Raw genomic sequence first — 25241 nt, 5'->3', positions numbered from 1 at the left:
ACCCTAATCCTAACCCTAATCCTAACCCTAATCCTAACCCTAACCCTAACCCTAACCCTAATCCTAACCCTAACCCTAACCCTAACCCTAACCCTAACCCTAATCCTAACCCTAACCCTAACCCTAACCCTAACCCTAATCCTAACCCTAACCCTAACCCTAACCCTAACCCTAATCCTAACCCTAACCCTAACCCCTAATCCTAACCCTAACCCTAACCCTAACCCTATCCCTAATCCTAACCCTAACCCTAACCCTAACCCCTAATCCTAACCCTAACCCTAACCCTAATCCTAACCCTAACCCTAACCCTAACCCTAACCCTAATCCTAACCCTAACCCTAACCCTAACCCTAATCCTAACCCTAACCCTAATCCTAACCCTAACCCTAACCTACCCTATCCCTAATCCTAACCCTAACCCTAACCCTAACCCTACCCTAATCCTAACCCTAACCCTAACCCTAACCCTAACCCTAATCCTAACCCTAACCCTAACCCTAATCCTAACCCTAACCCTAACCCTAACCCTAATCCTAACCCTAATCATAACCCTAACCCTAACCCTAATCATAACCCTAACCCTAACCCTAACCCTAATCCTAATCCTAACCCTAACCCTAATCCTAACCCTATCCCTAACCCTAACCCTAACCCTAATCCTAACCCTAACCCTAACCCTAACCCTAACCCTAATCCTAACCCTAACCCTAACCCTAATCCTAACCCTAACCCTAACCCTAATCCTAACCCTATCCCTAATCCTAACCCTAATCCTAACCCTAACCCTAATCATAACCCTAACCCTAACCCTAACCCTAACCCTAACCCTAATCCTAACCCTAATCATAACCCTAACCCTAACCCTAACCCTAACCCTAACCCTAATCAAAACCCTAACCCTAACCCTAACCCTAGGATCAGGGTGAGAATGATTTTGTAACAGAAGCACACAATTGGGCATTATAAGGTTTTTCATAAAAAACGTACATAAAGGGTTTTCAACACAAACTATTATTTTTTGCAAAATTAAGGTAAAAATATACGGCTACAAAAGATCCTAAATTAAGAGCCATTTGAGAGTCGAAAGAGCCGGCTCTCTGTAAAGAGCTGAACTTCCCATCACTAAAGCTCATGCTTACTACCATTTGCACTCTTAGTTCCCCTTGGAACTATTTGTATTGTAAAAGGTATCAATGTAAATCCTTCAGACCTGTACCATAGTGATAAACAGAGAACCCTTCAATTTGAATCCAGTAAATCCCACTTGTATCCTTTAAAACAGAGGGTCATTTCATTCCTTGTGGACTCAACATGACAGCATTTAGACTTTTCAAGTAATTGATCTGAAACACTTTCAGAACATTAACAGTAACAAGACTCACATATCCCTTCAGACACCAGATGGTATCAGAACAATGGTGTATCTGCTGTTTTATAATGACACAGCACAATTTTATAATTTATTAGAAATGTATTCAAATGATTTCACGGACCCCCACGCTATGGTTCGCAGACCCCCAGGGGTCCCAGGACCCCACTTTGAGAACAACTGAGCTAGAGTACGGTAATTGAGCCAAATGTACCATAAAACATAAACAATAAACCCCCGTTTTCTGTGAATGCATGATTATGAAGGACGCGTGGGAACCTTGAGATTTCACTGACCTGACTTCTCTGCTTTTTCTTTCTGGTCCTGTAATTCTTCCCTCTGAGCGCTCGTCTGCTGGAGCCGTGAGCGGAGCTGGGCAACCTCCTCTTCTTTCATTTCCAAGGTTTCATGCATCTGCCGCTTTGTCTCTGCGATGACCATCCCCTAAAAGACAGCAGCATGTGACATCAAACCACCAAATAACTGCACAGTCACAAAATATGGCTACACAAAAAAATATGTCAATATCACAAGTTCTACAAGTTCTATCTCTGCATTTTGCATCTTAACTCAAGCCCTGTGTCTGTAACCGTTTATGACTTTAAGTGCTTTGAACATCCCTGGTGCAGAACTCATGAGCTGCTGTCCATCCTGCAGGGCTGGGGTCAAAGTTTAAGAGGAACAATATGGGACCAAGATGGGCGCCAGACCTCTGGACTCAGCGGTAGAGAGTAAAAACACGTCTAGTTTTCTTATACAACAGAGTCTTCAGAAGCTTGTGATGTAAAACCCTCTCCTCACCTTGTCCTGCTCCAGCTGTTCGATCAGATTCTTTGCATCACGCAGCTGAGTGATCAGCTTGGTCTTCTCTGTCGTGTGCAGCTCCTACAGACATGAAGCATATATAAACACACAGTTACAATGAGAATGTCATGAACTCCCCGCTCTGCACATTACCCCTTTCTGATTTTTGGAACCACATCATGGACATACTTTGGTCGAACAACATCAGATGTTTTCTGCACCACCCAGGATGCCTCGCCCACAAGTCAAATAACTCGACCGTGTATACAAGCGCAGCTAAACCAACAAGTCAACCCAAATTACAGCTCAGTTATGCAGCAGTGGCAATTAGCAGCAATGTCTCTGTGCCAACACTGAGTAACAAGTGGTTAGTGAACAGGAAATGATGGGCAGGCTGTAATACTTAGTTTCTGATTTGAGTTAAAGAATGCATATTATCCTAACAGTCTCCTGATATCAAAATAAATAAACAAAGTGGGAAGAAAAATAAGCTGAATGGGGAAATGTGTTGTATCCATACCAGAAACAAAACTCAGAGTTCAAAAAGGATAAAAGAACCCAGAGCTGCGTCTGGAATCACAGACAGATGGTCCGTTTTATGGGTTATTTGTCTGAGGCAGAGGATGAGCAGAGCCCGCCCAGCAGTTCCAGGATGCCTTCATGCTGCTTTAAAGGGCAACACGCCTGTTAACCTCTGCCTTTCCTGACGCAGGAAAGATCCTTTTCCCAAACACGCCGGAGACTCCACACGAAAATGATCACCGAAACTAAAAGGGAGTCAGTCGTCATTCTGTCACAGACAAGCTGCGTGTTATCACTCTGATTTAACAACAACAAACATTCATTATCAGAAGCTGAGAAACTTCAGAGCAGCAAGTTAAACAAGCCGATCATACCAGAGAGACATGATGTTTGGAAACCACCGAAAACAATGCTTCAGTCATGTCACTCTGACATTAACACTCTGACATTAACACTCTGACATTAACACTCTGGAGCCCGGCCAGAGAATCTGGATGTTTTAGACTCTGAGGGACTCTGAGGGACTCTGAGGGACTCTGAGGGACTCTAAGGGCCGCAGAGGGACTCTAAGGGACTCTGAGGGACTCTGTTGGACTCTGTTGGACTCTGTTGGACTCTGTTGGACTCTGCTGGACTCTGTTGGACTCTGTTGGACTCCGTTGGACTCTGTTGGACTCTGAGGGACTCTGAGGGACTCTGAAGACCGCTGTGTCACAGAGATAATGGAGTTGTATTATCACTGAACCATCATGTCTCTGGCAGCACAACATTAACAACCCTAAACAAACTGATCGGTCATTTACTTCAAGGCAGCCGGCCTCGTTTTGATGAAATGCCTCTGAATGTAAATTTCAAAAAGCTCTATATATCCTAAATCTTGTGACATAACGTCTGAATGTTCCTATCAGGTCTGTGTAAAACAGGTGAGCCACCTTCGTCTTCTCCAGCTCCTGCAGCCTCTCCTGCAGCTGCTCCTGCAGAGTCTCGTTCTCAGTCCCCAGCTGGGCGCTTCGCTCCTTGTGTGTGCGCATCACTTCTTTGCATTTCTGCAGAAGGTTTTCCTGCCTCGTCACTCTCTTCTGCAGAGCCTCCATGAGTTTGGTCGGATCGCTGTTGCCCTCTCCTGTCCAGACAATAAAATGCACCGGTCAGAAATAATAGGACAGTTAAGAAGATGGTATTCTCATGACGGCCTCACACTCTATAGGTTTAAATAGAAAGCACAAAAAAAATCCTGAAAGAGGACATTTACAGATCATTAAAATCAATCAATCATAAATCAAAGAGGAGATAAAATAAGCAAAAAGAAAAACTAGAATATGGTAAGATGTTGCAAAAAATGAAGTGCAGAAATGACAGTGCAGTGTGAATGAATTAAAGACTTGTTTTCAGTGGATAACCTCCCTGACAGACTGATTCAATAATCTGACCTGCACAAGCTTTATCTTGTGCTTTCTTTCTTTCCTGAGTCTTTGAATGTAACAACACTCCTGCTTACACCTAACACGTTCCCCCTGAGGCTCCCTCCTCACACACTCAATATTTGAATCTCAACACAAACATAGACAAACATCATCCTCACCTTCAGCCTCTCCCCCCTCCCCCTTCAAAGGGCTTCGTGTTGAAGAAGTCAAGTTTGAAGCGTCTTCAGATTGAGGGGTGTCGCCCTCAGGTGGCCCAGCGCCGTCAGAGACCCCCTTCACTCGTTTCTTCAACAGAGCGACCTTTCAGGAAGACCAGGAAACCAGGAAGTGGGTAAGCTACAGATTTAAACTTCTATCCAATCCCAATATTCAGACTTATTCATTCTTTGATGGAAACATTCTTTACACTTTGTTGTTGTTGTGTGTTGTTGTGTGTTGTTGTGTGTTGTTTTGTGTTGTTTTGTGTTGTTTTGTGTTGTTGTGTTGTTTTGTGGTGTATTTAGTATTTGAGTGTTGTTGTGTGTTGTTTGTTTTTTTGTTTTGTTGTGTTTTGTTTTGTTTTGTTGTGTGTTGTTTTGTTTTGTTGTGTGTTGTTTTGTGTTGTTTTGTGTTGTTGTGTGTTGTTTTGTGTTGTTGTGTGTTGTTGTGTGTTGTTTTGTGTTGTTGTGTGTTGTTGTGTTGTGTTGTGTGTTGTTGTGGTGTTTGTTTTGGTTTGTTTTGTGTTTTTTTGTGTTGTTTTGTGGTTGTTTGTGTGTTGTGTATTGGTGTGTTGTTGTGTGTTGTGTATTGTTGTGTTTTGTTGTGTGTTGTGTATTGTGTTGTTGTTGTGGTGTTGTGTGTTGTTGTGTTGTGTGTTGTGTAGTGTTGTGTTGTTGTGTGTTGTGTATTGTTGTGTTGTTTGGTGTTGTGTATTGGTGTGTTGTTTTGAGTTGTTTGTGTTGTTTTGTGTTTTGAGTTGTTTTGAGTTGTTGTGTGTGTTGTTGTGTGTCTGTTGTGTTTGTGTTTTGTGTGTGTTTTGTGTGTTTGTTTGTTTTGTGTTGTTGTGTTGTTGTGTCTTGTTGTGTGTTGTTGTGTGTTGTTGTGTGTTGTTGTGTGTTGTTGTGTCTTGTTGTGTGTTGTTGTGTGTTGTTGTGTGTTTTGTGTGTTGTTGTGTGTTGTTTGTGGATTGTATCTGCACCATGCAGAAGCTAGATCATGTTGGAACATTCTTTACACTTTTGTTGTTGTTGTGTTTTGTTGTGTTTGTGTTGTTGTGTTTGTTTTGTGTTGTTGTGTGTTGTTGTGTGTGTTGTTGTGTGTGTTGTTGTGTGTCTTGATGTGTGTGTTGATGTGTGTTTGTTGTGTGTTGTTGTGTGTGTTGTGTGTTGTGTGTGTGTTGTGTGTTGTTGTGTGGATTGTATCTGCACCATGCAGAAGTCTAGATCATGTTGGAACATTCTTTACACTTTGTTGTTGTTTTGTTGTTGTTGTGTGTTGTTGTGTGTTGTTGTGTGTTGTTGTGTGTTGTTGTGTGTCTTGCTGTGTGTGTTGTTGTGTGTTGTTGTGTGGATTGTATCTGCACCATGCAGAAGTCTAGATCATGTTGGAACATTCTTTCTTGACTGTATAAGTAAAACGTTCTGTCCTTAAAGCCTCTTCTCAGTGGTTGTAAATCATGAGAGCACCTGCAGGTGTATCTGAGCTGTGTACTAACACTCACCTGTGTTTGAAGAACAGTAATCATCTGATCCTTCTCTTCCAGGGCAGCATCAAACTCTTCCTGTAGGTGTTTCTTGGCCTGCTGGTCCATTTGAAGCTCCTAGAGATAATTCAACACATTGATCTGATGTAAAACAAAGAGGACGGATATTAATGTGAGTGACGTTCACCGCACAGTGTCATACCTCCCGCAGCTCTCCTATCCTGCGGAGAGATTTATCTTGGCTCTGACTGAGGATGACCTGAGGGGAGGAGAAAAGAATACCCCATGAGTTCAGGAGAAGTTCTCTAAAAGAAGCCTGATGAGAAACTCTGCAGAACATCATCATGGCTGCATTAAATACCTGTGTCTTCTCTTTATCTCGTTGTACTGTACGGTATGCAGTGACCAGCTGCAGGGAGAAGAACAGGAGACAGGAATGAGTGTGGTGGCTTTAAAACAGAACATGTCTAATAAGAGGCACATTTAAAAGAGAAGAACGTAGGAGGAGGACAGTTACATAGCTTCAGACCTTTAAAGGCACTATGAGGAGTTTTTCACCAGCTGAGAAACAGACTGACACCAACACTGATGTCTCTTTATGACCTTTAGAAGCAAACAAAACCATAAACAACAACACTGATACCTTCTCTGTTGTTATTTTTAATGCCTTAAACCACTTTGAGGGGGTAGGTGTCAGACCACATGATTGACATTTGACTTTAGAAACATCCTTCTTCGTCTGTTTTCATGTCAAATAATCACATAGAGTGATAAATCTGTTTAAAGACAGCAGGGTGAGGTTTTTGTTGAAAACACTACGTTTGCATGTACAGAACAAGAGATAAGAGGTATCACTTTGTCCACAAGGGGGCGCCAAAACTGATATAAATCAAAAGTTCCTCACAGCAGCTTTAAACACACTACCTCACATTACGCCTTATTTCTTTATTTAATAACTATTTCCCTTTATTGTTGAATTATATTCATTTTATTGCAATTGTTGTGCATTAGTCTCTACTTCTAAATCCATTTCTGTTTTATATTCAGTCATTATATATTTGATTTTTACTTTTATCATCCCTGTAAAGCACTTGAATTGCACTTGATAATTCATATGAAAGGTACCCTATAAATAAACCTGATTATTGATAAAGCTAAGAATTTAAATGAGTTGAATATTCATGGGTTTTAATCATAAATAATAGTGGGATAATTAGTTTTATGATATATTATCTATTTCATAAAACATTGTATCTATCCAAGATGGCGCCACGGACGGTCGCCCTGGTACTGCGCTCTCTCGTACTTGTTGCGTTTTTCTCTTTTCTTGTATCTTTATGCTCCGCTTCTCTGGTTTCTTTTACCAGAGAAGAACTTGTTAACATTGGACAGTCCTCTGCCGAACTTTTTACACCGGTTTTCATTGAACCTTTAAGTTACACAGAGATTCTTGCTGGTGGAGCCGCAGCTCTCTATGGTCTTTGCCGGAGACGCCGGCGCCGGGGCAAGCGAGCAGGCGTGCTCGTCAGACTGAGACAGCGGGGGTTACGCAGTGCGCTCCCGTCCATTCACCTGGCGAATGTCCGCTCCCTGGCAAACAAGATGGATGAACTGCTGCTCCTCAACTCAAGAAACACGGACTTTTGCAGATCCGCCGCCCTGTGTTTCACTGAAACCTGGCTCAGTGAACACATCCCAGACAGCTCGCTGCACTTACCGGACTTTCAGCTCCACAGAGCGGACCGCGTAAAGGAACTCTCTGGGAAGGCGAGAGGAGGCGGAATCTGTTTCTACATAAACGAAGGTTGGTGTACAGATACCACAGTGTTGAAGAAGTCATGCAGTCCAAATCTGGAGACTCTTTTCATAAACTGCAAACCCTTCTATTCGCCGCGGGAGTTCTCCTCCTTTATTCTGTCGGCGTCTACATCCCACCTCAGGCCTGCGTAACGGAGGCGTTACAGCACCTGGCTGACCAGATTACAGACGTGGAGAAAAAACATCCTGACTCTCTGCTCATCATTCTCGGGGATTTTAACAGAGCAAATTTAACCCACGAACTACCTAAATACAGACAACATATTAAGTGTCCCACCAGGGAGTCTAACACTCTGGACCACTGCTACACAGTAATAAAGGACTCATATCGCTCTGTCCCCCGTGCAGCTTTAGGACTATCTGATCACTGTCTGATTCATCTCATCCCGACCTACAGGCAGAAGTTAAAAACGGCTAAGCCTGTAGTTAGGACTGTGAAGAAGTGGACGGAGGAGTCAAAGCAGGAGTTACAAGCCTGCTTTGATTGCACTGATTGGAGTGTTTTTGAAGCTGCATCAGGAAACCTCAATGAACTCACTGACACTGTGACTTCATACATCAACTTCTGTGAGGACATGTGTGTGCAGACCAGGACCTTCTGCACATACAACAACAATAAGCCCTGGTTCACACCTCAACTGAGGAAGCTGCGTCAGGCCAAAGAAGAGGCCAGGAGTGGGGACCGGGACCTGTTCAAGCAGGCCAGAAACAAACTGACGAGGGGGATCAAGGTAGCTAAGAGGAGCTACACTGAGAAGTTAAAACAGAGCTTCTCTGCCAACGACCCCTCAGAAGTTTGGAGAGGCCTGCGTGAAGTTACAAGCTACAGGAGACCCTCCCCCCCCCTGAAGGTAACAAAAGACTAGCTGACGACCTGAACAGCTTCTACTGCAGGTTTTCACACCCCACACCCGAACACTCTGATTTACCTGGCCCCCCCACAAGCCCCTCCCCACCCCCCTCTGACCCCCCACCTGCGCTGACGATCTGTGAAGATGAGGTAATCCAGCTCTTCCAGAGACAAAAGACCAAGAAGGCTCCAGGACCAGACGGCGTGTCCCCCTCCTGCCTGAGAGTCTGTGCTGAGCAGCTGGCCCCCATCTTCACAAAGATCTTCAACACATCGCTGGAGCTGTGTGAAGTGCCCTCATGCTTCAAAAGCTCCACCATCATCCCAGTCCCAAAGAAACCCACCATCACAGGACTCAATGACTACAGGCCCGTCGCCCTGACGTCTGTGGTCATGAAGTCCTTCGAGAGACTAGTGTTGAGCCACCTGAAAGACATCACAGGCCCCCTGCTGGACCCCTGCAGTTTGCCTATCGGGCAAACAGGTCGGTGGAGGATGCAGTCAATATGGGTCTGAACTACAGTCATGGCCAATAGTTTTGAGAATGACACAACTATTAATTTTCACAAAGTCTGCTGCTTCAGTTTTTATAATGGCAATTTGCATATACTCCAGAATGTTATGAGGAGTGATCAGCTCAACTGCAATTAATTGCAAAGTCCCTCTTTGCCTTGAAAATGAACTTCATCACCAAAAACACATTTCCACTGCATTTCAGCCCTGCCACAAAAGGACCAGCTAACATCATTTCAATGACACACAGGTGTCACACACATTAACACAGGTGTGGGTGTTGATGAGGACAAGGCTGGCGATCAATCTGTCATGATTGAGTGACTGGACGCTTTAAAAAGGAAGATGGTGCATGACACCATTGTTCCTCATCTGTTAGCCATGGTTACCTGCAAGGAAACACGTGCAGCCATCATTGCATTGCACAAAAAGGGCCTAACAGGGAAGTTTATAGCAGCCTAAGATTGCACCTCAGTCAACCGTCTATCCAATTATCAAGAACTTCAAGGAGAGAGGTTCAATTGTTGCCAAACTGGCTCCAGGGCGCCCAAGAAAGTCCAGCAAGCGGCAGGACCGTCTCCTGAAGGTGTTACAGCTGCCGGGATCGGGCCACCACCAGTGCAGAGCTTGCTCAGGAATGGCAGCAGGCAGGTGTGAGTGCATCTGCACGCACAGTGAGGTGAAGACTTTTGGAGGGAAGGCCTGGTGTCAAGGAGGGCAGCAAAGAAGCCACTTCTCTCCAGTAAAAACATCAGGGACAGACTGATATTCTGCAGAAGGTACAGGGACTGGACTGCTGAGGACTGGGGTAAAGTCATTTTCTCTGATGAATCCCCTTTCCGATTGTTTGGGGCATCTGGAGGAAGGCTTGTTCGGAGAAGACGAGGTGAGCGCTACCAATCGGTCCTGTCTCTTGCCAACAGTGAAGCATCCTGAGACCATTCATTTGTGGGGTTGCTTTTCGTCAAGGGAGTGGGCTCTCTCACATCTTGCCTAAAAACACAGCCATGAATAAAGAATGGTACCAGAACGTCCTCCGAGAGCAACTTCTCCCCAACCCATCCAAGGGCAGTTTGGTGATGAAGGAATGCCTTTTCCAGCATGATGGAGCACCTTGCCATAAAGCAAAAGTCATAACAAAGATGGCTCGGGGACAAAACATAAGATTTTGGGCCCTTGCCAGGAAACTCCCCAGATCTTAATCCCATTGAGAACTTGTGGTCAATCCTCAAGAGGCGGGTGGACAATCAAAAACCCACAAATTCTGACAAACTCCAAGCATTGATTATGCAAGAATGGACTGCCATCAGTCAGGATTTGGTCCAGAAGTTGATTGACAGCACGCCAGGGAGAATTGCAGAGGTCTTGAAAAGAAGGGTCAACACTGCAAATATTGACTTATTGCATGAATTCTGTGTAATTCTCAATAAAAGCTTTGATACTTATGAAATGCTTCTAATTGTATTTCATTATACCATAGAAACATCTGACAAAAACACCTAAAACCCTGAAGCAGCAGACTTTGTGAAAATGTAATATTTGTGTCATTCTCAAAACTTTTGGCCATGACTGTACATCCTGCATCACCTGGACTCCCCCAGGACCTACGCTAGGATCCTGTTTGTGGACTTCAGCTCTGCGTTCAATACCATCATACCAGACATCCTGCACCAGAAACTCACCCAGCTCACAGTGCCGGCCTCCATCTGTCAGTGGATCACCAACTTCCTGACGGACAGGAGACAGCAGGTGAGGCTGGGGAGCATCAAATCCAGCACCCGGACCATCAGCACTGGCGCCCCACAGGGATGTGTTCTCTCCCCACTGCTCTTCTCCCTCTACACCAATGACTGCACCTCAGGAGACCCCTCGGTGAAACTCCTGAAGTTTGCAGACGACACCACCGTCATCGGTCTCATCCAGGACGGAGACGAGTCTGCTTACAGACAGGAGGTGGAACAGCTGGCCCTCTGGTGTAGTCAGAACCATCTGGAGCTGAACCCGCTCAAGACGGTAGAGATGACAGTGGACTTCAGGAGAAGCCCCCCCCCACTCCCCCCCCTCACCATCCTGAACAGCACTGTGTCTACTGTGGACTCTTTCAGGTTCCTGGGATCCACTATTTCCCGGAACCTGAGGTGGACCTCCCACATAGACACAATCAGAAAAAAGGCCCAGCAGAGGATGTACTTCCTGCGTCAGCTCATGAAGTTCAACCTGCCTCAGGAGCTGCTGATCATGTTCTACACCTCCTCATCCAGTCTGTTCTGTGCACCTCCATCACTGTCTGGTTTGGATCTGCAACCAAACTAGACAAACACAGACTGCAGCGGACTATAAGGACTGCAGAGAAAATCATCGGTGTCGACCTGCCCCCCATCCAGGACTTGTACCGGTCCCGGGCCAGGAAACGGGCAGGGAGCATTACCGCTGACCCCTCACACCCTGGACACAAATTCTTCAAACTCCTCCCCTCCTGCAGGCGCTACAGATCACTGTGCGCCAAACAACCCGCCATAAGAACAGTTTCTTCCCCCAGGCTGTCACTCTGATGAACACTAAACCATAACAGTGTCATACCTGTCAGATAAATACTCTCTGTAAATATACATGTAGATATACAATGCAACAATTCTCAAGCAGAATTCCATATTTCTATTTTTTGTATTATTTAACTTCTATTTTATAATGTAAAACTACCTCTGCAACTCACCACTGCACTTTATCATATTATTTTAGCCTGTACATATTAGTCAAGCTATTTGTTGTTTCTTTGTATTTATAGCTAAGGTTATTGTTATTATATTTCATTTTATTTTTTATTGTAGTTCTTATTCTTATTCCTATTCTTATGCCTTGTACAAAGAGAGCACAGTTTACCAAAGTCAAATTCCTTGTGTGTTCAAGCATACTTGGCGAATAAAGCTGATTCTGATTCTGATTCTGATTCTGATTTAATGTGGATAATAATTCAGTTTGACTCTACCAAATTCCCCAAAACTTAAACCTTTTTGATCAAATGTTCTTTTCCTTTTCTATGGCGGTGTCAGAAGGGTGACAGATATCATCTCTTATTAGATTAAATCATGTTTCCTATCTTTATCACACGTGTATTGTTTTATATTCCTGGTCAAAGAGCCAGACTGAGTTGTTAAAGGCTCACTGGATGGGCCTCCTATTAAATAAGACCACATCGAAGCTGCAGGTGTAATTCTAAGATCTGTCCTCTCCTCAGGTGGAGAAGCTTGGAGCCATGATTCTCACCTCAGAGTATTTCCCTCTGTACTTCCCCAGACTCCTCTCCACCCTGAGCAGTCGGTGCACCAGCTGCTCTTTGGAGAGAGACTCTGTGGTTCCTGGTGGCTCCTCAGCCTCACTCTCAATATCTGATGGAGGGTCATACGTGGGGCCGCCTGGGGAGTCGTTTTCACCTAGAGGTGTCAGGGAGTCCCTTGACGAGCTCCGGGTCAGGTTGTCTTTGGACGGAGATCTGAACAGGTTTTCTGCTCGACTGGCCCCGCCCCGGATCAGGGACTCCATTGAGGGAACTTTGAGCTGAAGTTTCTGTGCAAAGGACTGCGTCTCCTCTCTCTGTTAGGAAGCATTGAGTCAGGAGGACGTTTAAACAAACCAAAGACAGAGCAACAGAATATCAGAGAGGATAACAAACATACGTGAGGAGAAGCACTTCCGTCCCCGTTGATGCTACCTCTGGGAGATCTGGACGGTCCTTTGGAGGCACTCTGCAGATATAAAGACATCATGAGAGAGAGAAAAACCTCGCCTCTGAACTTGTCCTGGACCAGTTAGTCATCCACACCCAGCGTGGCTCTCCCTGATTACTCTGGAGGGAGCAATATTAGTATTGCTGGGAGCAATGCAGGGGCAATGGGTACCCTCATGCAACTTGGAAAAAACAGAGGGGTTAAGTACATAACAGAAGGCATCTCTACAGTACATCAAACAAAAAGGGTTAAAACTAGAGTCTACAGAACAGCCATGAGGTCAGCACAGACAGTTAAAGTCAAGTAGGAGAGCCGGAGTCTGAGTTAAAGATGCTGGGCGGTGCCGTGTGCAGCTGTATTACCAGATGAAAGTCATCATTGCGTTTAGTAAACACTGAGCAGCTTAGTTGGTTTAGTGGACTTGTTAGAAGAAGGATCAGAGTAAGCAAATATTCTCCTCCCTCGTCCAGCTCCGGGAAACTCCTTCCTCTGGAGTGCTGAGCGAAACGCTCAACGTGTCTGTTTCAAGTGGAGATGATCTGACGTGAGCTCCCTCTGTGATCTGTTTCAGTCAGGGTTGAAAGCAGGGAAGGATCTCTCTCTACACTTCTATGCAGGAGTTTAACACTAAGTGAGTATCTTAATGAATGCTGTAACGGTGTTTGATTCCAGGAGAGAGTGAATGTGTGAGTTTGTCACAGGGGTTCACAGAGCCGTGTGATAATAAAACAAGCTCTCCTTTTATTTAAAGGGACTCTGTCCAGAGGGGGGAAATGTTTAAAAACCTTGAAATTTAACCGATGCTTAAATTCTTACCTCGATCAAGCAGGTTTATCCAAATCAACAGGAACAATCTTCACACTCCAACAAAGAATAAATGACTGAAAGCAAAGTGGGCCTGAATCCAAAATCCTGCAACTCCTGAGCGACATCAAGACGACTTCTATCCTCTCAATCGAGCTCCAACAACAGACAGAACTCCAGGATACAAAGGTGATCCTGGAGAACGGATCTGAGCAAACTCAGCTGACAAAACAAACTGCACCTTCAAAATAAAAGGCAAAATGAACATTTGAAGGTGTCTCTGACATTTGAGGACATGTTACTAACATGTAATAACATGTAGATGGAGCGTGACTGTGACATTATGATGGATTTATGATATCTGTGTGTCGTTAAGAGAGATGATAGTAGCATGAGTCATGTCACTGTGTATCCTGAGTTTCCCTCCACTTCCTGACCTATAAACAAATCCAGGAGCAGATTCAGTGTTTTGCATTTGTTTCTTATGTAAGAGCTGACACTGCAGGGACTAATCATGTCTGCAGAGAGTTACATCAAAAACATTACAATCAATTAGATCTCACATACTATGCATTGTTATAAAGACAGCCTCATATTCATTGGGCATGTATTTTGGATTCCTCTCTTATCATTAATCAGGTAACATGCAGCTCTTCCTCAGGGTTGCTGCACACTTTTTTGAATCAGATCTGATCAGCCCTGGCTTGATGTGTTGGTGAAGTAAAGTGTTTCATTTATTTATTCACTTCTTTTATTTTTGTTTCTATTTTTCTCTCCCTTCCCTTTTCTATGATTTATATATATATATGTATTATTTACTCTTGTTTGTTAATCCATTCATTGAAATGTTTGTCTTCTGTGTTTTGTTTATTGTTATTTTATATTTAAAGAAACCATATAGCATCAGATACAGTAAAGATGTATAAATGATTGTTTAAGTTGCCTAAACCAAAATAAAAACTAAGTTTAAAAAAAGTCTACTTTTAAAGATCTTTCTATAAAAATGCTAATGAACGCAGGTGTGGCATAAAGGCTGTTTTCATATCTTCCAAGTTATCTCATAAATGTTTGCCCGTCCACCATTATTTTTATTTTTCATCTTGAAGCTAAATTACCTTTAACTAGCACTTTCTCATCTTCTTCTACATCACCCGTTTGTTCCTGGTTTGTGAATGTGACTATAATACAAGAAAGCCACAATAAAGAATACAAATATATAATTTAATGGTAAATAGACGTGCATGTTGGATCTGCATGTCTCAGTCAGAGACATCTAAAACTCAAGTAGAATTAGACTTTTGAAAACTGCTTCAGAATCTGAGGGAACTTTTTATACGCCTGATGCCTGGAGATCAACAACAACATATCTTCCAGAGGTCACTCAGAGAGGTTTTTTATCCTCTTCTGATAAATATTTTAGTCCTCAATGCAGCCGCTGAATCTGTGTAAAGGGTCCGCTGTCAAACAGAGGGAGCTGGGCGATACTGAAGAAGATGTTATCATGATAACATCTTTCATTTCAGTCAATATTGATAAATATCAAATCGTTCTTTCATATCCTTTTAAAGGCAGATTTTTTTCTCCAGAGTTAAAGTTGAAGAAAACCAGACAGTTTGTTATCTTGTATCTGGATTAAGTACTCTGAAAAGAGACTAAATATCCTAACTAATGAAGTGTAGTGGCCTTTCTTGTGGAGCATGTTTTCTCTCTGCTTTGAGCTGGTAGCTGTTGAGTTTTCTTCGCTTGTTTCATCTCCAAACGTCTTTAAGCCCCGCCTACTTCTTACCCTGCGACATGATTGGCTGTGCCATGCTGACTTCTTCTTCTGTTTAATGTTGGGTGAGAATTAGCATTTAAGACACACTCCCTTTCCAGTGGTTGGGGGCTGTAAATACAGGTTTAAATATATCAGTGTTTTATCGGACATTTGTTATATTTAAATTGAGAAACATTAAATTGTGATAATTATCGTTATGGATTTATTTCCCAGCCCTAGAAGAACTCATCATGAAGTACAGTGCAAAGTGAACAAAGATAAAGTTTGAGATGAGTGTTAGAGGAGCTGAGAACTCCACAGGTTCTTCAGTATGAGTTTTACATCGTGGTCTGAAGTAAAGTTACATGTCAGCTCAGAGTAATTCATCTGTACTGAGTGCAGTTTGAACTGGTTGATGGACTCTTAAAATGTCAGTGTCCTGTAGTCTTCTTCCTGCCTCCCCGTATGAACACACATCCTCTCGATCTGTAGCTCCAAACGGTCTCTACACAGATATTCAGTCTGTTTGTTTACTTGGCAGAGTTGTAAACATGTAAACTGCTTTGTAATCTTGGCCGTAGTGAAAAGAGAAAAAGATCAACTCTCCAAATAAACAGACGTGTGGGGAGGAGGGACAAAGGCCATCAAACAACAGAACAGGGTGCTGAGGGTCTAGAAAGCAAGCAACTAAAGAAACCTTAAGACTACGGGGCGGTCTCGGATTCTATGAGAACTGAAGGGTAGGGCAATACACCAACAAAAAGCACACAAGCTTCTATCCCACAATGTCACCATCACTCCCACTGGATGCAGGGTTAGCCTAGATATGAGATGCCTTCTTGTTGCTAAATCCAAAGGAAACAGGAGACAGAGCAGGGAACAAGCTGTCCCTACGTGGGCCACAGTCCTCTACCGAATCCCCCAAAGGCGCGGAGACGACGGGGGAGGAACGGGGCAAGAGGAGGAGGAGGAGGAGGAGGAGGAGGAGGAGGAGGAGGGGGAGACAGATGAGGAGGAAGAGACAGGAAGTGAGGACAAACTCACCACACTGGCTACCTGGGCCGTTTGGGGTCGTTTTGAATGGTCCAGAGCAAAGATAGTATACTCAGAGAGAAAAGCGGGCTCTGCTATCATCCCGGCCAGCATCTGACCCCGTCAGAGCAGAGTCGGGACGAAAGGTGGGGAAAGGAGAGGAACACAGAGAGCAATGAGAAAAAACAACACCATGAGTGTGAAACAGCGCCGGAGGAGGGAGCGTCCAGACCAGGACGGCCGGCCGAGAGAGATGGATGGAGAGACAGAGAGAGAGAGAGAGAGAGAGAGAGAGAGAGAGGGAGAGAGAGAGAGCAGAGTCTACATGGGAGAGGAAGAAAAGAAGAAAATGGGAAACACTGAATAAACATGTATGTTATGACTTACAGTTTGACATCTCTGCTTTCAGTGGGATCAGTTTTGATGTTGATGAGATCGAATCAGCCTCCAATAATCACAGGACGTGTCTCAGAGATGTCAAAGTGTTCAAGATTTGTGAGGTGGAAAAAGATGCTGTGATGCGAAGAAGTTTCTAAGGATAAGGGAGAAATAAAAACCTGACCACAAGGGGGCTCTGTCTCTACTCCAGTGTGGAGTCTGTAGTTTGAAATGTAGAGCACTCGTCATGAATGAGTAATTTAGCCGAGAGGTGTATTAACCATCTGTTGCATCATCATCATCATCATCATCATCATCATCATCATCATCATCATCGGGCCTACAGTTGTACTGCGTGCCTCAACCTTGGTTTAATTAATGAAGGAAGTCTGTTATAAACCTGCACGTGGAGGACACAGGGGAAGAGTGCTGCAACAAATCACCAGAGGAAAAAATCAACACAGAGAGGAAACATCAATTATTCATACGGTCTGCTCACCACCATGACAATATCTAACACGCTGCAGCTAATGAGAATCAACTCTGAGGAAGAGTTATGATTCAACGCTTTCTAACAGAAGAGTGTCTTTGAATGATTACCTGAATGCTCTTAAAGGCACTGTGAGGAGCTTTTAACTGACTCTGAAGTAGTCTCACTTAAACTGAAGCCTCTTCATGACCTACATGGTGAAACGATGAGATTGGTGGTTTCTTTATAATGAATTTCAGCTGAGTGGATATTCGTCCCTCCCTCTGAAGTGTCTCTGTTTCAAGCTCTGCTGATGAAGTCTGTCAGTGAGAGTAAGTTATCAAGCAGAAGGAGTTTTATTATTTAGACCATTTAATGTTTTGTCCTCATGTCTGATTCTGGAGCAGGATTATCAAACAGACGTACGTTTCCTTTTGCAGTTTCAGACGGAGGAACTCTACAACCAGGGCTCTGCTAGCTAAAAGAGCTAACTGGAATAAAGCTGGAACAAAGAAAATAAAGATCTGTAGATCTGTATTCATTCATTTACTACCAGGACAAATGAAGTCTTCATCCTCCAGAATTAGAACAGCATTAAAGTTCCTCACAGTGCCTTTAATCCTGATTTAGACTTTCCTGTTTGATGATACATGCATGTAAATAAAAGGGAGTCTTGACTAAGCATACCTGCAGATGATAAGATCACATCCTTGATTGCTCTACAACATCAGACATTATTTGCAAAATTAAATTCCAGTTGATACGTTTTCATGACATTACGAGGACCATGAGGTGACTGATTGATGTGTGTTTTCTGAAGTAGCTGAACAGCGACTTTACAGATTACTAAAGTGGGGAAGTAAATAAATAAAGGATTAAATAAGGGTCTCTTGTTGCAGAAACACATTTTGATAAGTCAGGAAGAAAAGAGTCAAAGATTTGAACTTCACTTGAGAGTAGATAATGTGCACAGAAACAACCTGCACTCAAACTGACAGCTCCACTTGGTCACTGATTTACCTCTGTAGGGAACAGCAATCAAAAACACACTGGTTTGTTATTAAAGGAGCATTAAGCAGAACAAAACACTCCACGGGTTTGAAGCACTGACAGAAACATGAAGTAAGCTGTTGAGGGGAGAAGGTGTGATCTCAGGATGCTGCAGTTAGAGCTCAAAGATGTTAAAGGTAGGCTGACAGCACGCTCACCTCTCTGTCACTGGGTAAGGGGGAACCATCCTGATGTAAGGGAGGGGTCTGACTGCTGCGCCGGTCTCCTGCACCCAACTGTGGAAAACAAGAACGGAAATCTTTACAAGTACTTTGATCAAAAGCTCAGAATCTGTCCTCTGAATTATGAACAATTGATGCTCTTCTGCTTTATTCTTATGTACAAAGATTGTTCCAGATACATGATCATTTGGCTCATCTTTTCATGTACCAGAGATGATCTGACTCCAGATTTCCTCTTGGATACCTAAACATAAGTCTCGGTTTACAGAGGGCAGCCCTCTCTTACAGGCACACAGATTATTGATGTTGAAAAATGTATTGTTGACATTTTTACTCTTGTTGCGTTTTCCTCTGGCAGTATTTATCTGAAACTGATCTGTTTTTAAGATGCTGTGACATTAAAGACAGCCCTTCTACATATTCAGTTATCCACTTCAGAACAACTCCAGACTCTTTGTAAATCTTCCTCTGCACCTAATCAGCTTTCCACGCCGTGATTAAAACAAGACAATGGGTGACATGCTGCTATTTCAATCCTAATGAGATGATGCATGTACCAGAACGAAGCTAATCGTGAGCTAATCATGCCAGCAGACGACCAGACAACAACACTGACTGATCTCACTCCAGCGTCCCTTAAAGAGCAGCTTCATTCTTAAACTGTCCAAACATTAAAAACACACACTAACAAACTGCACTGACAGATTTAATCTGAGCAGCAGGGTCATGATGGACACATGCAACACACAGAGGGCAGCTGGTAAGCTCACTATGGATGTGAACATACAACCTTAAATTCAGCTTTCCAGCAATAATGATTCATTACCTAAAGCATCTTCAATATATCAACTTTTATCGTGTTAGAAGAGTTCACTTATAATAGATTCATATATGTCATGATCTCCTGTTATCTCCTGTCTGCCCTTCTACAAAACAAACCATAGGTTGGTCAGTGTGATGGAGCAGACCATGACTTATACTGCACATTATAATGAGCAGTAAACACAGTGTATGGGCTCTCCATCCAGGTACAGAATCAAACAGAAGTGTTTGTAGAGAGTATTTACTCTGACTCTTTCTGCTGACCTTTAATATTCATGAGCATCAGGCAGCAGCAGGACCTGTCAGAGTAAAGCTGCCAGCTGACATCCATTAACACTACAACAGACACACCCATATCATCTCAGGGCCTATTTTAAGAGGACTAACTAATGTGTTGGCAACTACAGATCAGAAGATCGGCTACAGTTGGTTTATGATCCACCTGAGACACCGAGGTTTACCAGCTGAACGTGAACCTGAACGCACCACAGCAGCATTAACTGACAGCTTAGTTTAAGGCAGAACGTGAACCTGAACGCACCACAGCAGCAGTAACTGACAGCTTAGTTTAAGGCTAATGAGTTAGCATGTGAAAGAGCAAACTGACACATCGAGTTACAGCTTCAGGAAGTTCAGTGTCGACAGTGTCTGTAAATGACTTCAGCAAAACATCAGCTAGCTTCATATTCAGTGTAAACAGATGAAGCTATGCTAGCTGAGCTAGCTTCATATTCAGTGTAAACAGAGCTAGCTGATCTAGCTTCATATTCAGTGTAAACAGAGCTAGCTGAGCTAGCTGATCTAGCTTCATATTCAGTGTAAACAGAGCTAGCTGATCTAGCTTCATATTCAGTGTAAACAGATGAAGCCTAGCTAGCTGAGCTAGCAGCTAACCTGGGCCTGCTGCGGTGACTGTGCAGTCCTCAGAGGACTCTGCTCCTCGTTGATCTTCTGCTTCAGCTTCTTAAACATCGTGTCCCGCTGATGAAGCCCGCAGCTGACGGGCAGGTGAGTTCTTTACAGCGGAGGAGTTCTTTGACATCCAGTCCCACTCTGACAGACTTCCGTGTTCGCTTCAGATTCCAGCAGGTGACCGCACTCTCTGCGCATGTGCGGCCAACGTGGAGGAAAGCTGAAACGTCACAGTTAAAGGGACAGAGCAGTTAAACCAGCTGCAGCGCCACCCGGAGGAATAACATCACTCCTGTTGATCCTAAACCATAGATTCATTGATGAATATAGCTGCTGATTACTGTTAATTACACTATAAAAATACCAAAGCATGAGGATTAAGTGCAGCCAGAGGGTCTTAATCCCCCATGTAGATGTCTTTAGCCCTCCCTACCCCGGTCAGGGGCGGGGCCACATTGTTTGGGGTAGTGGACTTTGGCATTGACTTCCCCAGGGGTCACATGAGGACATGTCCAAACAGCGTTTATCGAGCCTGTCTGTCTCCATGAATTAGATCTGCTTATCTAACATTGGAGTAAAGTACAGGTGTCCTGTCTATAGGTGAGTTTAGATGATAAGATGATGAGATGAACAGATTTCAACAGTCTGCAATCATTTGAACCCGAAGCACCTTGTATCTGTGTTTTTAAAGGTGATATATAAATACAATGTATTTTTATTATTATTATAAATTCCATTGAAAATAATGCACAAACATGTCAAATGTTGAAACTGAAAAAAATGTATGAAAAATGTAGCTATGCTCATTTTATATTTAATGCCAACAACCATTTCAAAAAAGTTTCAACAGTGAACACAAAACACTGAAAAGGTTGTGTGATAAAAACACCTGGAGGAACATCTCCATTTACAACAGGTAAATAACATGACTGGGTGAGGAATCACCAAGAGGCTGAGCCTATCCAAAATAAAGATGGGAAGAGTTTCATCACTCTGTGAGAGACTGTGTGAGCAAATTCCTCTAAAATGTCAGAGTAATGTTTCAGGGATTGGGGTTGTAAAAACCTGCATAGCACCATATTTCAAGACACTTAAAAAAACAGCAGGAATACACTCTGTTAAAATATTTACAGAGATGATTTGAAGTGATGGAGACATCATGTTTCCAAAGATGGAGTATAATGACAAAGAGGAGGAAGATGGTGCAGAGGAAACTGAAGGTCAGCCAACACTGTAATATGACTTGTTCACTGGGCTAATGTTTTAAACAGTAGGCAGCAGCTAGCTAGCAGAAGCTGTGTGATGCTGTTTTAACAGAAACTCACAATGAACAGGTTTATCCATCTGAGGTCATGGTACAGTTGTTTTTGCACAGACACTTGTTATGGCTGATTAGGGTGGATTGTGGTTGTTTGAGGGTTTCTGTGAACTTTTGTTTGCAGCTCATGTTTATTCAATACACACTGTTGTACATAGTCAGGTGCTTTTCATTTCCAATACAGGAATCAAAGATATCTGTTTCTTGTTTGCGTAGAATCATTGAGTTTTGTTTGTTTGTTGCATCAAAAATCATCAGAGTCAAGCCCGAACCCTCATAACTCCTTCAGTCATAATAACTGAGGGCTGTTAAAGCTGCTCTTTGCTGCTTGGACTCTTAATGTTTGAAACAATAAGGACAAAGTGCTGCAGAAGTATAGTGGTTCTTGGACAGTAGAGGGCGCTGTTTAAACACTGGTTTTCATTCAGGCCGGCTCAGAGCTCAACCACTCAGACTTTCATATGTTTAATTCTGCATATGAAGGGTTTTGTGAATGGTGCTATTTTCTCCTGCCAGGACAAATTCATCCATTTGTCTTCACTCTCTGGCAGCATCCCTAAAAACTGAATATCAGTCCGAACAGCTGCAGTGGAACACAATGGTGCCAACTCAGACTCATTACTGTTCTTCCTCTCTTTGTGGAGCTGTGCTGTATGGACACTTTACAGACTTTATGAAAGGATTTATGAAGTCAATATAATCAATCATTCTTGTGCTGAAACTTTATCTTTGATTCAAACATGAACAACCTTCCAGTGAGATTATTTAAAAAGCTTCCCTTTCCTAAAGAGCCCGCAGGCTCCCCTTATTCCAGAGAGTAACAGAGAGGGAGATATATGTTGTAATGTATTTGTCTTGTTTGTTTTCTGCTGCTGAGGAGGAGATGGGTAATGGATCATTAGAGAGGGCTGACATTTATCATCTCTGTGAAACTTGAAACTTTAATTCAGTTCAAGCCGAGACAGTTATTTACAAATATTGTACATCCCAGTTTGTCTCAAAGCAAAAGAAAGGTCTTGATTATTTTTCCTCTGATGATCGGGATCACTGCACTCAGACATTTTAATATAAATCTTATACCGCCTGTGTAAAAATAGAAAACCTACATGTCTGCTCTTCATCTGAGTCATCATGTTTTTATGATGAGAACCGTAACAGACAGAGGAGTCGATAGAAAAGATCACGTTGTGAGTCATGCTTTCAATATGTGGTATTTTCTTCCTGTTGGGATTTGGCCATGTGCAAATATGTGAAACAAACACTCCTGGTTCAGACTCTGTTTCAGAGAGAGAAAACAAGATCATCAAAAAGATGACTCAAATGAGGTTATGATTTGCATTTTTCCACCATTGTAGCTGTAATGTTTACCACTCAGCAGGGCCTTTGATGTATGATGGGTTCCTGGGACATTGAATATGAACGATGGGTGGTTAACGGCAGTGTTATGGAGCTTTGCTGTACGGTGCCCTGCAGCATGCAGCAGAGATGATGTTGTCAAAAGAGAGGAATCGGCTGCTGCTTGTCTGCTGGGAATGTTTTCTTTAGATTGACTTTTATAATATAGTAAGTTATGAACTCTATTTCAGCCTAAGGAAGCTTTAAAGGAAGGTCTAAATAATTCAGTCATGGTTATACTGTGACTTTGCAGGTGTAGGGATCTCTGAAGTGAAATCAGAGGTGTAAAACAGTGCAGGGTGTCTGTGAGAGCTATATGGGCCCAAACAGCTCCATGTGTTATCTCCTACAGCTCCATATATCTCCCTGGAGAGAGCCTCCTCAGAGAAAGAGCCAAACAGATTAAATATTGATGCACTTCAACCCTGACTTAAGTTCCTTGTCATAACTCATTCTAGCCCTCAAACCCTCCTCTCAGTCCCGGGCAGGACTCTGGCTGTTGCAGGATCCCCCGATTAGCCTCTCATGATCTGTTTCCAGGTTTAAGGTCTCCTTAGTGATTACTGATTTAAAGCTGTTTAAAGCAGATTACGATAAAGTCAACAACCACATTCCTCTTTCAGTGGTTGAGCAGGTAATACAGGATTTACACGAGGAAAAATCTGAGTCACTCATGTAGTTTTCCTCCAACCAAAGGCTGACTTAGTCTTCCTTAAAATCAGCATGTACAGTGATTCCAAAATCTGTCTAAAAATAGCTGCCAAAAATGCATGGACATAAAAACACCCCCCCTCAGTGATTCAGACAGAAGTGTTACTCTAACTTGGATTCTTTGTGGGCTGAAAATGTGTCATTGGTGCGTTCAGGTTGATGTAACAGCTATTTTGGACACTGATTGATGATTAAGGATCTGGTGCACTGACCAGCTCTTGCCCTTTTCCCATCTCCCACAGTGTCATCATCTGGTTGTTTCGTGCCCATGCCTCCTGTCACAGTGAGGCCGTGCCAGCTTGGAGAGCCTGTTTTAAAACGTCTTTGCCACTGGCATGCAGATAAGCTCTGCACAGTTATCAGCCCTCATGCTCAGTCCAAAACAGCAGTACAGGGGGAAGTGAAAAGCCTTTTATGCAGCCAGTAAGCATTTAGCAGAGAGCTGCTTGACTGGGACTGCAGGACTGAAGGTGTGGTGAGGACAAAAACCCTCATTCAGTACAAAAAAGGGGGATTTGTAGGATTTCAAATGTGGATGAAATGCAGTTGAGTGTGATTTATTGTTTGTGTCTCCATTTAAAAAGCTGTCATTGTTTCATGCAGTAAATATGTATATTTACACCCTGCTCTAAAGGTTCTTTATGTGCAAACACAGAGTGGATGGTGGAATTTGCTCTCCTGAATCTTCAGTCAGACCTGCTGTATTTATTGAACTGCATGCTGCATGTTGCTTTGGTTCAATGTGGGGCAGATCCACCAGATGGAGCTGCCCATGCACAGCAACACATGCACTTCACTCGGCACATGTCATATGTTATGAGAGGTGAGCTAATCGTTCACTGCAGCTTCAAGGCCTCTGAAGATTGAGTTTAAACTGTAAAAACACACATACGTTATTAAAGTTAAGAGTGTGATTAAAGCTCCTGTGAGGAGGTTTAGCTGGTGATGAATCAGGCTGTAATTAAAAACTGATGTCTCCATATGACCTAGGAAAGGAAGCGAGACCATCAGCATAAAGATTGATGATGTCTTTCTGGTTATTAATGCCACTACATACTGCCTCAGGCTCAGTGTCAGACAGAGATTATCAGCACTCTGACAGAGCAGCCTTTGTTTACAGTCACAGTGAGGGACAGTAAAATACTGCAGGATGGGAAAACACGGCTCACACATGCACGTGACAAAACCTGCAAAGAGATAACAAAGGAAGTATCTCCTCCATGAGGGGGCGCCAAAATCATCCATCCATCAGTTACGGTCACTGCTTATCTGGTTTGGGGTCGTGGGGGCGCTGGAGTCTATCCCAGCTGTTATTGGCTGAGAGGCCCTGTACACCACACAGACACACACACACACCTATGGGGAAATTACAGTCACAAATGAACCTGACAGCATGCCCTGTGACTGTGGGAGGGAGCAGGAGGACCCAGGAGAGAACCTTTGGATTCACGGGGAAACATTCCTCTGCACAGAGACTTCATTATTCACTGAATTGAATCATTTCTGTAGGATTTTTATAATCCTTATTCAAGCTCAAACACACAGAAGTCAAACTGGACACCAGAGAAACTTCTGAACACAAGACCCTTCATTTCTATCATTGGAAGGCTGTTAGGAACTCAGCAATCAGGAAGCAATATTCGTCTCAGTAAACTCTATGCTAATGTGATGAAACACTGGGAGCATAAAATACACACACCAAC

General features: G+C 43.2%; 1 protein-coding gene across 1 annotated transcript in view; it reads right to left on the bottom strand.

Moving 5' to 3' along the window:
• Nucleotides 1-20309, bottom strand: part of golga4 (golgin A4) — a 36303-nt gene extending 15994 nt beyond the window's left edge. The window contains exons 1-11 of the mRNA XM_034682267.1: nucleotides 20097-20309; nucleotides 18357-18434; nucleotides 12659-12727; nucleotides 12249-12575; nucleotides 6165-6212; nucleotides 6006-6062; nucleotides 5822-5920; nucleotides 4281-4422; nucleotides 3631-3821; nucleotides 2174-2257; nucleotides 1669-1816 (exon numbers count right to left, since the gene is read on the bottom strand). Coding sequence (XP_034538158.1) covers nucleotides 1669-1816; nucleotides 2174-2257; nucleotides 3631-3821; nucleotides 4281-4422; nucleotides 5822-5920; nucleotides 6006-6062; nucleotides 6165-6212; nucleotides 12249-12575; nucleotides 12659-12727; nucleotides 18357-18434; nucleotides 20097-20174 — 1321 coding nt within the window. The 5' untranslated portion in view covers nucleotides 20175-20309. The remainder of the gene's footprint in view (nucleotides 1-1668; nucleotides 1817-2173; nucleotides 2258-3630; nucleotides 3822-4280; nucleotides 4423-5821; nucleotides 5921-6005; nucleotides 6063-6164; nucleotides 6213-12248; nucleotides 12576-12658; nucleotides 12728-18356; nucleotides 18435-20096) is intronic.
• Nucleotides 20310-25241: the final 4932 nt, after the last annotated feature.

Source organism: Notolabrus celidotus, chromosome 4, assembly GCF_009762535.1.
Source record: "Notolabrus celidotus isolate fNotCel1 chromosome 4, fNotCel1.pri, whole genome shotgun sequence".
Taxonomy (NCBI): domain Eukaryota; kingdom Metazoa; phylum Chordata; class Actinopteri; order Labriformes; family Labridae; genus Notolabrus; species Notolabrus celidotus.
This window is presented reverse-complemented; position numbering and strand designations above follow the sequence as displayed.